The 15,399-nt window shown below is 48.3% G+C and overlaps 1 protein-coding gene across 1 annotated transcript in view; it reads right to left on the bottom strand.

Moving 5' to 3' along the window:
- The window catches only part of RNFT2 (ring finger protein, transmembrane 2), a gene marked incomplete at its 5' end in the record, with an annotated part of 87,510 nt that overhangs the window by 11,706 nt on the left and 60,405 nt on the right, over positions 1-15,399 (bottom strand). Inside the window, 3 exons of the mRNA XM_008052991.2 lie at positions 1,432-1,533; positions 1,653-1,718; positions 3,658-3,807. Of these exons, the coding sequence (XP_008051182.2) occupies positions 1,432-1,533; positions 1,653-1,718; positions 3,658-3,807 (318 nt within the window). The remainder of the gene's footprint in view (positions 1-1,431; positions 1,534-1,652; positions 1,719-3,657; positions 3,808-15,399) is intronic.

Here is a 15,399-nt window from a genome sequence, read left to right as displayed (position 1 = left end):
TTCTCTCACTCTGTCGCCCAGACTGGAGTGCAGTGGCCACTCCCGGCCACCGCAGCCTCGACCTCCTGGGCTCCGGCGATCCTTCTGCCTCAGTCTTCCAAGTAGCTGGAACTACAGGTGCGCGCTACCACATCTGGCTGATTTTTGATTTATTGTAGAGATGAGGTCTCGCCCAGTTGCCCAGGCGGGTCTCGAACCCACGGGCTCAGGCAATCCACTCACCTCAGCCTCCCAATGCGCGGAATTACAGGGTGAGCCACCAAGCCCAGATTATATTCCTTGTCATGCCTTCTGGTCTCTAAAAAGCCTCCCCAGTTTAGAACTTACTGCTCTCTGCCCGGTCCCCCAGGACGCTACATGAATCTCTCTTATACAGCACTTATCACCGCCTGCCTTGTTTCATAGTTATTTATGTATGTGTCTGTCTCCCCAAGGAGCTTCTAGAGGAGGGGACAGAATTGGCGTGCCCTCTGTCTCTCCTCCTTGGTGCCTGATAGGATCCTTTGACCCAATACATATTTGCTGGATTGACACCTAGCCCAATGTCAGGAGGAGGGGAAGGGTCACATTTAGGGAGTTAAAAGGGATTGAGCAGTATTTACCACCGTGGGTTGGTGACCCACGCCTAATAATGAAAACAAAGGGTAGTAATCATTATAGTGATAATAATAATAATACTAGCTACTTCTATGGCTGAATAATTCCCATTTAGTTTTTCCCATAGATGATTTTAATAATAATAATAATAGTTCTATGAAGTAGGTGCTATTATGATACCCATTTTCTTTTTTCTCTTTTTTTTTTTGAGTTAGAGTCTCACTCTGTGGCCCAGACTGGAGTGCAGTGGCCGCTCCCGGCCACCGCAGCCTCGACCTGCTGGGCTCCGGCGATCCTTCCGCCTCAGCCTTCCAAGTAGCTGGAACTGCAGGCGCGCACTACCACGCCCAGCTAGTTTTTGACTTATTGTAGAGATGAGGTCTTGCCAAGTTGCCCAGGCAGGTCTCGAACCTGTGGGCTCAGGCAATCCACTCACCTCAGCCTCCCAAAGGTGCCGGATTACAGGCTGAGCCACTGAGCCCGGCTTATGCCCATTTTCTACATGAGAAAAACGAAGGCTCAGGAAAATGGAGTGAACCACCCCAGGATCAAGAATGCCACTGAAATTTGCATTCAGGATCTTCTGACATGACATCATACTAAATTTGGCATTTCTAAATTTTACTGATGAAACCAAGGATTAGAGAAGTAACCTGCCCAAGGCCACCTAGCAAGTAAGAGGCAGAGCTGAGATTTGAACCCGGTCTGGCTGACTCCAGTTTTGCCCAGATTGACCCCAAAGACCCATGCCAGAGGCTGGAGGACTGGTCATGTGGAAGGGTCCTGCTGTCCCCTGGTCTTGGTCTCCGATGGCCCCGCACAAGCTCTGCTCACCTGGCACAGGAGAATCAGAGGCTCTCGGAACTCAGCCTGACAGATGGCACAGATATCGCCGGCTTCTGTGCACTGCTGCCCGGTGGCCCGGACTCCATAGTTCTGTTTGAGGAAGGGGAGAGACAAACTCAGCTATGGACACTGCGAGTTCTGTGGGGTGAGCAAGGGGCCACTGCTGTTCTACCTCCTGGTTTCTATGATCTCAGTGGAGCCCAACTCACCTGAGAGGTGCAGAGAAGCTTCAGGGCTTTCCTAACTCCGCCCACACGGCCACAGATGTCGAATGACTGAAAGGAGAGCAGGGCAGTTGGCTGAAAAGTATCCAAGGATCTCTCACTACCCCGGCACAATTCCCTACTCCCCTAGCCCTGACCCCTTACCCCTCTCTTTGACCCAGAACATTTTCGGGACTCTTCTTCTCATTTGCAGCTCCTCATTCCCATCAGTTTTGCTTGCCTTTTGTCTGATATCGAGTCTCCCCTGCTACCTAGGCCATGATAGCAAATACATGGCACACATACTGCCTCTTCCCTCTCCCAAGCCCAGGGCAGGCATTGCTAATTGATTACAGCATTCTTCCTTTGAGCCCAGTCAGAGCCTTCCCAATGCGGCACTCAGCCACTGTGGCGATCGGAGTCAACAAGCAGAATCAACCACAATGGCTGACACTGTGTGGACTCCCAGCTAGTCCTGTTGGGAGGAAGAAAAAGAGGAGCACATGCATTCCCCCAGAATTCTCTAAAGCCAGATATAGAAAAGGAAAAGGAAAGAGAAGAACGTATTTATATTTAGGGCTAAAACCCGACTGGGACTAATAATGAAAACAAAAGCACTGCATACTGATTTGAGGAGTTGGGGTCATGCAACGTGAAGGGATACTGTTTTGGAGGTAAGAAGGATAGAAAACAAATTCAGGCCAGGCGTAGTGGCTCACACCTGTAATTCCAGCACTTTGGGAGGCCGACGCAAGAGGATTGCCTGAACCCAGGGGTTCAAGATCAGCCTGGGCCACATGGCAAGACCTAATCTCTACAATAAATTAAAAAAATTAGCCCAGCGTGGTGGCACATGCCTGTGGTTCCAGCTACTTGGAAGGCTGAGACAGAAGAATTGCCTGAGCCCAGCAGGTCGAGGCTGCGATGGCCGTGAGCATGCCACTGTACTCCTGGCTGGGTCACAGAACGCAACTCTGACTCAAAAAAAAGAAAGAAAAAAAGAAAAAGAAAACATATTCAGTGAAGTGTGGTTAAGAGCTCTGGGCTTTGGAGGCAGTCTGCCTGGGTTCTACATTTGTTCTGTTATCTTTCTTTCTTTCTTTTTTTCTGAGTCAGAGTCTCACTCTGTTGCCCAGGCTGGAATGCAGGGGTACAATCATGGCTCACTACAACCTTGATCTCCTGGGCTCAGGCGATCCTTCTTCCTCAGCCTCCTGAGTAGCTGGGACTAAAGGCATGTGCTAACATGCCAGGCTAAGTTTTAGATTTATCTGTAGAGATGAGATCTCGCTATGCTGCCCAGGCTGGTCTGGACTTTCTGGGCTCTAGCAATCCTCTCGCTTCAGCCTCCCAAAGTGTTGAGATTACAGCCACCACACTCGGCCTGTGCTACTATCTTTCTGAGTGACCCTGGGCAAGTGACTTCAACTCCCTGAGCCTCAGTTTCTTCACCTCTAAAATGACAGCAATTATGGTAAGTATCTTGACGAGCTGTCCTGTAGATGACTACATGAAAGAATATCATATGGCGAGCTTCACAGGCAAGAACTCAGGGTGGATTCCACCAGAAAAAGTACTGATACATGCGACAATGTAGATGAACCTCGAAAATATTATGCTAAGTGAAAAAGCCAGACATAAAAGCCAGACATCCAGAAGAGCTATATTCATAGAGACAGAAAGCAGATTCGTGGTTGCCAGGGGCTGGGGAAGGAAAGGCGGAGGGAAGACTGGGGAGTGACTGCTTAACGGGTACAGGGTTTCTTTTGGGGGTGATGAAAATGTCTTGAATTAGACAGGGGAGGTGGTTGCACGACACTGTGAATCTGCTAAATGCCACTGAATTGCACAATTTAAAATGGTTAGTGGCTAATTTTATGTTGTGTGAATTTCACCTCAATTACAAAGAAAAAGAAATTAGCCTGATTATTCCAGGCTCCCAGTAGACCGGCAGGCCTGGCTAGCAGATGGGGCTTGCCCAAGCCAGCTCTCTCACCCTGGGCCACCTTACCTTGCAGAGGCTGTAAAGGACGATCAGGACCCCTCCCAGGAAGTAGCTGTTGGAGGAGTCGTCGCCCATGATGTATTTGTACCACAGCTGGATGGGGACAAGCGATCGGAACAGCTGGCTCAGTTCCTCAATGACCAGATAGAACTTTCCCTGCAAGCACACAGAGAGCATCAATTATTATTAGCAGTAAAGACCCCAAGGACCGAGCTGGGAGGCCCCGGCCCGGGCATAATGACAGTCCCGGGTCACAGGCAGGCCATCCATCAGCTCTGGAAAGCACTCAGGCCAGCTCCTAATGGGGCTGTGATATGGCCAGGGAGACACAGGCCCTGGTCACTGGCCTCACTCGCCACTCGCCAGCCCAGAAGATGAAGTGCCCAGGATCGCATTTCAGGGTGGGAGAAACTCTACACCTTTGGCAGAGGGCTGGAGGGTGGGCCACCCCCTGGGTCCTTCCTGGGGCTTGGAGGGTTCGTAGTCAAAAGCGGGGGCACAGTCCCTGCCCAGCACCCAGACCGCCCTCGTCCCTAGAGTGCTGACTTGGTCATCACAGGTGATCACTCTCAGGGTTCCAGGCAGAATGGGCACAGGGCGCAGATAAGGCCAGGCCAGGAGGCTGAGAGTGGGATGACACATTCCTTCCCAGCTCTGTCACCTGCTGTCTCCAAGGAGGCAGGGTGATGAATACCTGGTGAAAGAACACAGACTCAGGTATTTACACTGGGTAGGGTTTGAATCTTATCTTGCTGCATGTTCGTGAGCCTCCATTTCCTCATCTATAGAAATGGGAGCACGATTTCCACCTTATGGGGTTCTTTTGAGGATTAACTGAGACAGACAGGCAAAGTATTTAGTGTTATGCCTGGCGACAAATCCTATTTCCTTTCCTCTCTTTTCTCTGGGAAAGGTCTCTCAAGCTTGTGGTGGTCTGAGCTATAAAATGAAGGTGAAAATAATCCCACCCCTTCGTGTCTAATAAAGTTGAACACATACCAACCTCATGACCCAGCAATTCCACTCGGAGGTATTTACCCAAGAAAAATGAAAACATATGTCCCATGTACGCCCATGTTTTAGCAGCTTGATTCATAAAATCCCCAAACTGGAAACAGCCCAGACATCCATCAATGGAAGAAGGGATAAACAAACGGTAGGGCATATTTATATAATAGGCTGCCACTTGGCAATAAGAATCAACAAAGGCTGATACACAGGACAGCATGGGTGGATCTCACAGACATCATATCGAATCAAAGAAGACAGTCATAAAAGGGTATTTATTGTGGCCAGGTCACGAAGGCTCGTGTGTGTAATCCCAGCACTTTTGGAGGCTGAGGCAGGTAGATTGCTTGAGCCTAGGAGTTTGAGACCAGCCTGGGCAACATAGTGAGATCTTATCTCTAAAAAAAAAATCAAAAAATTAGCTGGAGGCGTGCAACTGTAGTCCCAGGTGCTCCGGAAGCTGAAATGGAGGATCATTTGAACCCAGGAGGTTGAGGCTGCCGAGAGCCATGACTGTGCCACTGCACTCCAGCCTGGGTGACAGAGTGAGATCCTGACTCAAAAAAAAAAAAAGTATGTATTGTGTAATTCTGGTTTATATGAAGTCTTAAAATAGGTAACACTAACCTGAGGCAACAGAAACCAGACCTGTTGTTGTCTGGGGTGAGGGGCAGGGAGAATTGACTGCAAGGGGGAACATTGGAACATTTTGGGAAGTGATAGAAATGTTTTATATCTTGGTTAGGATGTGGGACACATGGACATGTACAATTACCAAAAGCCATTGAAATATATGCTCCAAATCTGTGCATTTTATCATGTGTAAATGATGATTTAATAAAGCAGATTAAAACAAACATACAAACACACACCCCTGCCCCAGGCATCCGTATCTGTAAAAACAATAAAAATTTCCAACAATTCTACTTCTAGCGACTTATCCTGACAAAATAATCAGGGATGTGGGCAAAGATATACCAGTAGCAATGGACACTGTGGCATTCTTTGTAACAGTAAAAAAAATAAACTCAATGTACAAAAAGAGGGTCTGATTGTGTTAGAGACCTATATTGGGGAGCCAGACAACCATTTAAAAATTACCCTGAAAACTAGCAACTATATGGTGAAGAAACCAGACACACGTCACGTTTATCAAGTGGCCAAGATCAACATCCTCAGAAAGAAGTCATGCTGACATCTTGAACCCCTGAGAAGGATGCAGTTATCGCTTCTGTGGTAATTTGGCCCCAAACTCCTAACTTCAATCTAATCACGAGAAAACAAGAGACCAATCCAAATTGAGGGACAGTCTACAAAAGCACTGCCCCCACATTCTCCAAAAGTGTCAAGAACATGAAAGACAAAGAAAAGACCAAGGAATTGTCAGATTGGAGAGGATTAAGGAGATGTGACACATAAATGCAACATGAGATCTTGTATTCTGTGCTGGACTAGGAAAGAGATATCAGTGGGGCAGTTGTCTAAGTCTGAATGCAGCCTGCAGCTTAGTTAATAGTAATAGTATTGCTGGGTAGTAGTGCATGCCTACAATCCCAGCACCTTGGGAGGCTGAGGAGGGAGGATGGCTTGAGCTCAGGAGTTTGAGACCAGCCTAGGCAACATAGTGAGACCTTGTCTCTACAAAAATAAATAAATTAGCCAGGCATGGTGGTACGTGGCACCGAGTAGTTCCAGTTACTCGGGAGGCTGAGGTGAAAGGATCCCTTGAGCCCAGGAGTTTGAGCCATGATTGTGCCACTGCACTCCAGCCTGGGTGACAGCATGAGATTTCAACTCAAAAAAAAAAGTAAAAGTATTGATGTTAATTCCTAGGCTTTGCTAATTGAGCTATGGTTTTATCAGATGCTAGCATTAGGGGAAGATGGTAGAAGGATATATGGAACCCCCAGTATTACGTTTGCAATTTTTCTTTAATTCTAAAATTATTTTAAAAATGAAAGTTAAAAAAGAAATCATCCTAGTGAAGGATATCTTTTGACCCAGAGAAATACTCATTACTGTTATAAGTAGAAATAATGGAGAATGCAAAAAATACTTTTATTCTCCTTGTGTTTTTCTTTTTCCAAAAAAATTTTTTTTTATACTGAGCATGTGATGTGTTTAAATTAGAAGGGGCCACCGGGCTCGGTGGCTCAGCGGCTCAGCCTGTAATCCCGCGCCTTTGGGAGGTTGAGGTGAGTAAGCCTGTGGGTTCGAGACCCGCCTGGGCAGGTGAGACCTCATCTCTACGATAAATAAAAAAAAAAATTAGCTGGGCGTGGTAGCATGCGCCTGTAGTTCCAGCTACTTGGAAGGCTGAGGCGGAAGGATTGCCGAGTCCAGCAGTCGAGGCTGCGGTGGCCCGGGAGCGGCCACTGCACTCCAGTCTGGGCGACAGTGAGACTCCAACTCAAAAAAAAAAAAAGAAAAAAAAAATTAGAAGGGGCCAGGCAAAGTGGCTCATGTCTGTAATCCCAGCATTTTGGGAGACTGAGGCAGGAAGATCGCCTGAGACCAAGAGTTCAAGACTAGCCTGGGCAACATAGTGAAACCTAGTATCTAAAAAAAAATTAAGAAAATTAGCCAGGCATGGTGGTGCACACCTGTACTCCCAGCTACTTGGGAGGCTGAGGCAGAAGGATGATCTGAAACCAGGAGGTCAAGGCTGCGGTGAGCTGTGATCATGCCACTGCACTCCAGCCTGGGCAACAGAGTGAAACTCTGACTCTAAAAAATAAAAATTAGAGGGGGAAAAAATGTTATAAGAACATGTTGCATAGTGATCAAATGGGTGATGTGTGGTGCATAGACAGATAATTTATATCCATCTCTTTCTGTTCCATCTTGATGCACTGGGCACAGGCCACTCAGAAGGGGTCTCCCTGGAGTAGATGCACTCACATCTGCCAAGGACCAAGGAAGGGCATTTAGTCATCCACCCCTGACCTTTGGGACTAGTTGGCCGCCTCCCATGGTGAGGATATCATTCCCCAAAAGCCCCCCTCTCCCCTCCTGGTACCCGCGTGGCAAAGTGGAGGTGAATGAAAATAGAGATGGGGGGGCAGTCGCCACATTTGTTCTAGATGGCCAAGGGCATGATGGACATGGGACAAATGGATCAGCAGCTCAGTGGATGACCAGGACTGCCCTGCTCTGCCCTATGGTGCAGTAAGCCCCAGGCTCTGCAGAATCCCCATGTTCTGAACTTTGTTTTCCTGAACCACCCAACCTCAGCTGCCCCATGATGCCCTCATGTCTCCCAAACTGCTCTCAGTCAGCGTCTTTCATCTCTTGCATGTTCCATCTCATCCTGGATCAACAGTCTAGTCTCTTCCAGCCTTACCTGCCTTTTTTTTTCTCTTAAGAGATAGTATCTCATTTTGTTGCCCAAGCCAGAATGCAGTGGTGTGATCAAAGCTCACTGCAGTCTCAAACTCCTGGGTGCAAGCAATCCTCCCATCTCAGTCTCCCAAGTAGCTGGGGCTACAGATGTGCACCACCATGCTCACCTAATTGTTATCTTTTTAAAAATTTTCTTTTTATAGAGATGGAGTCTTGCTATGCTGCCCAGGTTGTATTTGAATTCCTGGGTTCAAGTGATCCTCCCACCTAAGCCTCCTGAGTAGCTGGGACTACAGGTGCATGCCGCCACACCCAGTTTTTGATTCTTTTAGTTTTTGGTTTTTGTAGAGACAGGGTCTCATTATATTGCCACACGGTCTCTATCACAACCACGGACCTCTGCCATTGCAGCAGGAAAGCAGTCTCAGACATTAGTAAGTAAATGAGTGTGCCTGTGTTCCAACAAAACTTTACAGAAACAAGTGGCAGGATGTATTTGGTGTATGGCTGTAGTTTTCCGACCCCTGGTCTAGAACCTCAGAATCTAGATAAGTCATGATGGGGACTCTGACACATCCCCATTATTTCCCAGGATGCTCTGGTACCAGCTTCTTTGTTCTTCTTTCTGTAGCTTGATGACACCAAGCTCTTCCCTTGCAGATGGAATAGTGGTCCCTTAACTCCTTGCAAAGCTAACACCTATTCATCTTTTGGTGAATACCTCCTAGGAGAAGCCTTGTCTGACCTTTTTTTTTGGGGGGTTGAAGTCTCACTCTGTTGCCCAGGCTAGAGTGTGCGGTGCGCTCATGGCCACCCAGCGTTGACCTGCTGGGCTCCAGTGATCCTTCCACCTCAGCCTTCCAAATAGCCAGAACTACAAGTGCCCACTACCACGCCTGGCTAATTTTTTATTTATTGTAGAGACAAGGTCTCACCAAGTTGCCTGGGCTGGTCTCGAACCCGTGGGGTCAGGCAATCCACTCTCCTCGGCCTCCCAAAGTGCTAGGATTACAGGCTGAGCCACCGAGCCCGGCCTGACTTCTTAATTAAATGAGGTGCTCCTGTTACGTACACCCCTTAGACTGCCCTAAATCATTCCTTCAAAGCATGTCTCACAATATTTTTAAAAATTATTTCATTTATTTATTTATTTATTATTTATTTTATTCCAGTCTGTGGCCCAGGCCGGAGTCCAGTGGCACACTCATGGCCACTGCAGCCTCAATCTGCTGGGCTCAGGTGATCCTTCTGCTTCAGCCATCCAAGTAGTTGGCACTACAGGCGCACACCACCACACCCAGCTAATTTTTAAAAAAATTTATTGTAGAGATGAGGTCTTACCAAGTTGCCCAGGATGGTCTTTGCTCAGGCAATCCTCTTGCCTCGACCTCCCAAAGTGCTGGGATTACAGGCTTGACCCACTGTATCCGGCTAAAAAATTATTTTAGTATCTATCTCTCTCCTAGAGTTGTGAGCCCCTTATGGGATAAGAGAATTTGGCTCTGGGTGTATCCAAGCACCTAGCACATAGTAGGTGCTCATGTAACAATGGGAACCTCATGAAACTAAAGATTTCACCCTCACTACCTCAACTTCCTAGAGTTTGCAGATAGAAAGGGAGGACTGAAACATGCAAGAGAGAGTGTCTCTTTATAAGTAAGCACTTACGTCACAGAAAATAAAATTAAGGCAGCAAATGCCTGTGTGGCACCACGTTCAAGCTAGCAATTAGTGGCCCGGGGGTGGGCCACTTTGAGAAGGAGATCAAACCACCAGGGAAAACTGAGCATATCCCAGTGAAACCATCTCTCCCTAATTAAGCAGTTGCATAATTCAAGGTTTCTTAAGCATGTGATTTCTGATGACCACCAAATGGAATGTGTGGTTTCTCTGGAGTGTCAGAGCACAAGGCAAGTGATCAGATGATGGGCTGTCTTGCCTCCCTGTCCCTGTGAAGAGGGAACGAGAGTGACAATGACAGGACTTGCTTGGGCATGGAATGGTTCTCTGCTTGGATTTTGACAAAGGGGGCAGGAGCAGTTGAGTCAGGGAGGGAGATTCTATTCTGACTTTCTCACTGCTAGGATGGGGGTGGGGGGAGAGGGAGGGAGGACAAAAAGTGAAATGGGAAACAAGGAAAGAACAGAGGAGTGGCTAAACGGGGAGGGCAGAACGGAGCCACAGAAGAAATGAACAGAGGGGAATTTTTGAGATGAATGCACCCACTGGGAAAAATGACCTGGATTATGGAGGTAGGAAGGAGGAGAGACAGGATCAGATACTTGTTAGCAAGTTCAGTGTGTAAAGTATGTGTAGACAGACACCAATGGGGTTTTTTCATGTATCAAGATTAATCATGAATATTTATATGGCTTCCTCTGTTCACAAATCTTTCTCAGACATGTTTTTCTCATCTGCGGAGGCAGTGGTTAGGGTATAAGATTTGGGATTCTAAGGTCAGATTTAGCACCTACTACATTGGTGTTTTTGTTTGTTTGTTTGTTTGTTTTGAGTTGGAGTCTCACTCTGTCACCCAGACTGGAGTGCAGTGGCCGCTCCCAACCACTGTGGCCTCGACCTGCTGGGCTCTGGCGATCCTTCCCTCAGCCTTCCAAGTAGCTGGAGCTTCAGGCGTGCGCTACCATGCCCGGCTAATTTTTTGATTTATTGTAGAGATGAGATCTCGCCAAGTTGCCCAGGCGGATCTTGAACCCGCGGGCTCAGGCAATCCACTCACCTCAGCCTCTCAAAGCGCTTGGATTACAGGCTGAGCCACCGAGCCTGGCTTACATTGGTTGATTTTAGACCTCTCTGAGATGGTGGTGGATTTTTAACCTTTCTGAACCTTAGTTTCTTCATCTGTAAATGGAATTGAACACACACACACACATACACACACACACACACACACACACACACACACACACACACTTATATACATATATGCAGTGGTGTGCTGACAAACCAGGTCTCTGGGGGAAAGAGGGCCCTGATTTGTGTGTTTGCCAATTTCTATGATGTAAATACCCCCACAAGGCCAATTTTAAGCTACCAGTGATTTAACAACTGCTCACAGATTTCCTGAAAATTTAACCATCAGCTCTCACAAGCCAGTACAACCCGGATCCAAAACACCAGAGTGGCTAGGAGGATTCAATAAGCTAATGAATCTAAAATACAGCTGCATAGGAAGGGCACCACACATGATAACAGCTAGTATGCCAGGAATGTGGGCATTATGCTATTGCCACCCAGAGAGACGAAAAGATAGTAGGCTCAGAGGAACTGAGATGCACCAGAATGGAAGCACATGTGATATCTGGGACTGCCAAAACCAGGCATGAAGAGATCGGGCAGTTTTCACTTCCTCTTGCTTATTTTCCTGCCTCCAGCCGCCATGTTTGGGGGAAGCCTAAGCTATGAGGGGAGACCTGCTGAAGAGGTCACGTGGAGGGGAAGTGGCTCTGAAACTACCCAGAGAAGCACAGAATCCAGCCACCAGTGAGAACTGAAGCCCCAGAGACAGGACCTCAGGCAAGCTATTCACTCCATTTCAGACCTGAGAGTGAGGAAGCCATCTTGGACGGTCCAGCCCCAGTAGATATCACACGGACAAGAGACAAGCTGCACTCAGCATGCCCTGACAGAACTGCTCACCCACCGAATGGTGCTAATAACTCAATGGTGGTTGTTGAAAGCCAAAAACAACAAAAATAACTAAGATACCCATCTAAGGTCACTCAGCTTGTGCTATGAACTGATTTGTGTCTCTCCCTCAAATTCCTTTGTTGAAGCCCTAATCTCCAGCGTGATAGCATTTGGAGATGAGGCCTGTGAGAGGTAATTAGGTTATGAGGGTGAAGCCCTCATAACCTAATTGGGATTAGTGCCCTCATAAGAAGAGATATGGGAGAGATCTCTTTCTCTGCCACATGAGGACACAGCAAGCAGATCGCCGTTTGCAAGTCAAGGGAAAGGCCTTCACCATGAACCCAATAATAATATGTCATGTATCACTAACACCTGATTCTTCTCCCACTTCCTCCATACTACGGTCTGGAATTTGGACGTGATGGCTGGTGCTCTTGTCACCATCTTGGACCACAGGGAATAATCCCACACTCTAAGACTGCTGGAACTGTGAGCTGGAATGTATCACATTCCCAAGTTTGAACTGCTTACCTCTGGGCTTAATATGAGAAAAAAAATAAACTTTTTTTTTCATTTAAGCCTTATTATTTTGGTTTTTTCCTATTACTATATTATTATTAGTTTTCGAGTCGGAGTCTCACTCTGTCACCTAGGCAGTGCAGTCACAGTCACAGCTCACTGCAGGCTTAACCTCCTAGACTCAGGCAATCCTTCTGCTTCAGCTCCCTCCCGAGTAGCTGGGGAGAAAGGAGCTCACCACCATACCTGGCTCATAATTTTTGATGTTTTGTTTGTTTGTTTGTAGAGATGAGGTCTCACTAAGTGGCCCAGGCTGGTCTTGAATTCCTGGGCTCAAGCAATCCTCCTGCCTCAGCCTCTCAGAGTGCTGGGATTATAAGTGTGAGCTATCACATCTGGCCTGTTACTAGTTGATTCTAATCCTAACTAATACAAAAGCTTGACACCCAGTAGGTGACTAACAAATGTTTGTTGAATGAGTGAATGAATAAATGAGTGAATGGGTGGACTAAAAGACTCTATAGTCATTTTGGCTTCCTACAGACATGGCTCACAGAGGACCTTGATGCTGAAGAGCTAGGAATGGGGAGTCTGCACTAAGGAACGGGGGTTTAAAAATGACAAAGCCAGGAGTGAAGAGATGGAGCACTGGCCAGTGACTGCTGAGGCGGGCACACAGATACCACGGGAAACATGTGGGAAAGAACCGTTGCACCAGTGCAGGCCTTGGCTCTGCCTCTTCCTAAGTGGTGAGGCCCTGGAGCCAAGCAAACACAGGAGTGAGGGTTTGAATTCTGTCTCTTACTAACTGAGTTACCTAAGGCAAGTCAGTTTATCCTTTTATGCCTCAGTTTCCTCATTGGTAAAATGAGGCTACTGGTAGTGCCCACCTCATAAGGGCTGCTGGGAGGATTCACGAGTGGATGTGTGTAAAGTGTGTTTAGTGCGTGACACATGGCGAGTACTCAGTAAGTGTCTGTCCACAGCACAGTTAGCAACCTGGCAAGTCTAAAACTTCCTTAAGACAAAATGAATCAAGCCTGGTCAAAGAGAATGGCAGCGAACTAGGAAGGCAGAGGGAGAATGAACTGATTTTCATTTGCCACCATTTATAACACGAGAACAGTGTTTAAAGTGTGGCATTTGAAGTCAGGCAGCTAGGCGTGAATCCTTAGTAGCTGGGTGACCTTGGTCAAGTTGCTCTTCTCTGCGCCTTGGTGTTCCATTCTACGTGATGGGAGTATTGACCCAGTTCTGGCATTCTGGGCCTCCAAGCACGGTTGCTGGTGTCACTTTTGACTGCAAGTGACAGAAAGCTAACATGAAGTAGCTTATGCAAAGAAAGAAATGTATTAGGTCACATAGCAGGGAAGGTCAGGTGACTCTGGCTTCAAGGAGACCAAACAATGTAGTCCGAGGTCTCACTCTTTTTTTTTTTTCTTTTTGAGTTGGAGTCTCACTCTGTCACCCAGGCTGGAGTGCAGTGGCATGCTCCTGGACACCGTAGCCTCGACCTGCTGGGCTCCGGCGATCCTTCCACCTCAGCCTTCCAAGTAGCTGGAACTACAGGTGCACACTACCACCCCCCGGCTAATTTTTTTGACTTATTGTAGAGATGAGGGCTTGCCAAGTTGCCCAGGTGGGTCTCGAACCCGCAGGCTCAGGCACTCCACTTGCCTCGGCTCCCAAATGCTGGGATTACAGGCTGAGCCACTGAGCCCGGCCCTTGCTCTTTTTTCTATAGTCCTGTCCCTCTCTCCTCTTCCCCATCTTTCAGCTCAGATGTCTATGCTCCTCTTTGCGCGTAAGCTTCATTCTCTCTTGCCCAAGGACAGGCTCTCTGCAGGTGGCGTTGATGATCACAGTCACATAGCTCTTGCTATGTGCTAGGCACCACCCTGCGCACACCAGTACAAGGTTGATGCTACTGATACTCCCACTTTACAGATGAGGTAACGGGGCACAGAGAGATTAGGTGACCCACCTCAGTTGACACAGCTAGAAAGCGCTGGGAGGTAAGATGGTCACTGGTAGCCCCAGGCCTACATCCTTGCAGCCTGAATTCCCACAGTGACGGAGACCATGTCTCTCCCTGAGCCCATGTGCCCAGCAGAACAGCAAGCCTCAGAGGGCCCTGCTGGAGTCAAGCCTTCTGGAAGCCCAGCTGAGGCCTAGGGCATAGGGCTCTATGATTGGGCAGGATTGGACGCATGGCTACGGTCATGGGCGGGGCACTGGGACTGCCCCTCTCATCAGAACTGCAGGGAGAGGAGGGGCGGTTCTCCCAGTAGAAAGGGGATGTCTGAAGAAAGAGGCTGGAAAGCTTCACTGGACTAAAACGAGCACGCGGCCAGGACTCCACATTCCAAAGCGCTCAAAGTGCAAAGGGCCCCGCAGCCTCCAGGGTGAACTTCCCACCCTTGCTTTTCTTCCCTGGACTGCTCGTTGGCTCCTGACTGCCGCAGGGGACGGGGCCACATGTCCAGCTCCGAGGTGGGCGGGCTGTGCGGTCAAAAGGGGCTGAAAACAAAGGCTTGTTTTCCTGGGCAGGCGGCCCGCGGGTGTGTTATGATGGGCCGCCCTGGGACCGCAGCTGGCAGGTCCCAGCAGGGCAGCCCCAACGCCGACCTTGAAGGACTGGGCTGGGGCGCAGAGGGGCCCACACCGGGTCTTCTCCCTCGAGAAGGACAGGGATGGGCGGGCTGATACCCTATTTCAGGGCAGCGTGGCCAGGAGAAAGAAAGGCTTGGGGGGGGGCGGAGACCGAGGGTAGGAGGAAGACAGGAGGGGAGGGAGGGAGGAATGGGAGGGGGAAATGGGACTGCCGGCAAGAGAAAGGAATAGAGAAATGACAGAATTAGAGGACAGAGGTAAAAAAGCACCCAGGAGTTAGAGTGCAGGCGAGAAGGCAGGGGGAAGGGCAGAGGGGAAGACAGCAATCTCGGTATCAAGCACATATGGTGAGCCAGGAATTGCACAGCAAATGCTCCCCTTGTAGCGAGTTATGGCTTGTTCCTCTTTCTCAGATAGAAAACTCAAACACAGAGTCAGGGGAGAGAAGACCAGGTGGGAGACTGAGCAGTGAGGAGGTCACAAGAAGGAAGAGAGAAGAAACTAGCAGAAAAGAGAGGCCCCGAGGCTGGCTTGTAGTTTGGTGATGCAAGTTTCCCTGTTGAATACATAGTCCCTGCAGGTTGTCCCCAAACTCTTTTGTTTTTTTTTTTTTTT

Source organism: Carlito syrichta, unplaced genomic scaffold, assembly GCF_000164805.1.
Source record: "Carlito syrichta isolate Samal-C Ts95f unplaced genomic scaffold, Tarsius_syrichta-2.0.1 Scaffold287762, whole genome shotgun sequence".
Classification (NCBI taxonomy): Eukaryota; Metazoa; Chordata; class Mammalia; order Primates; family Tarsiidae; genus Carlito; species Carlito syrichta.
This window is presented reverse-complemented; position numbering and strand designations above follow the sequence as displayed.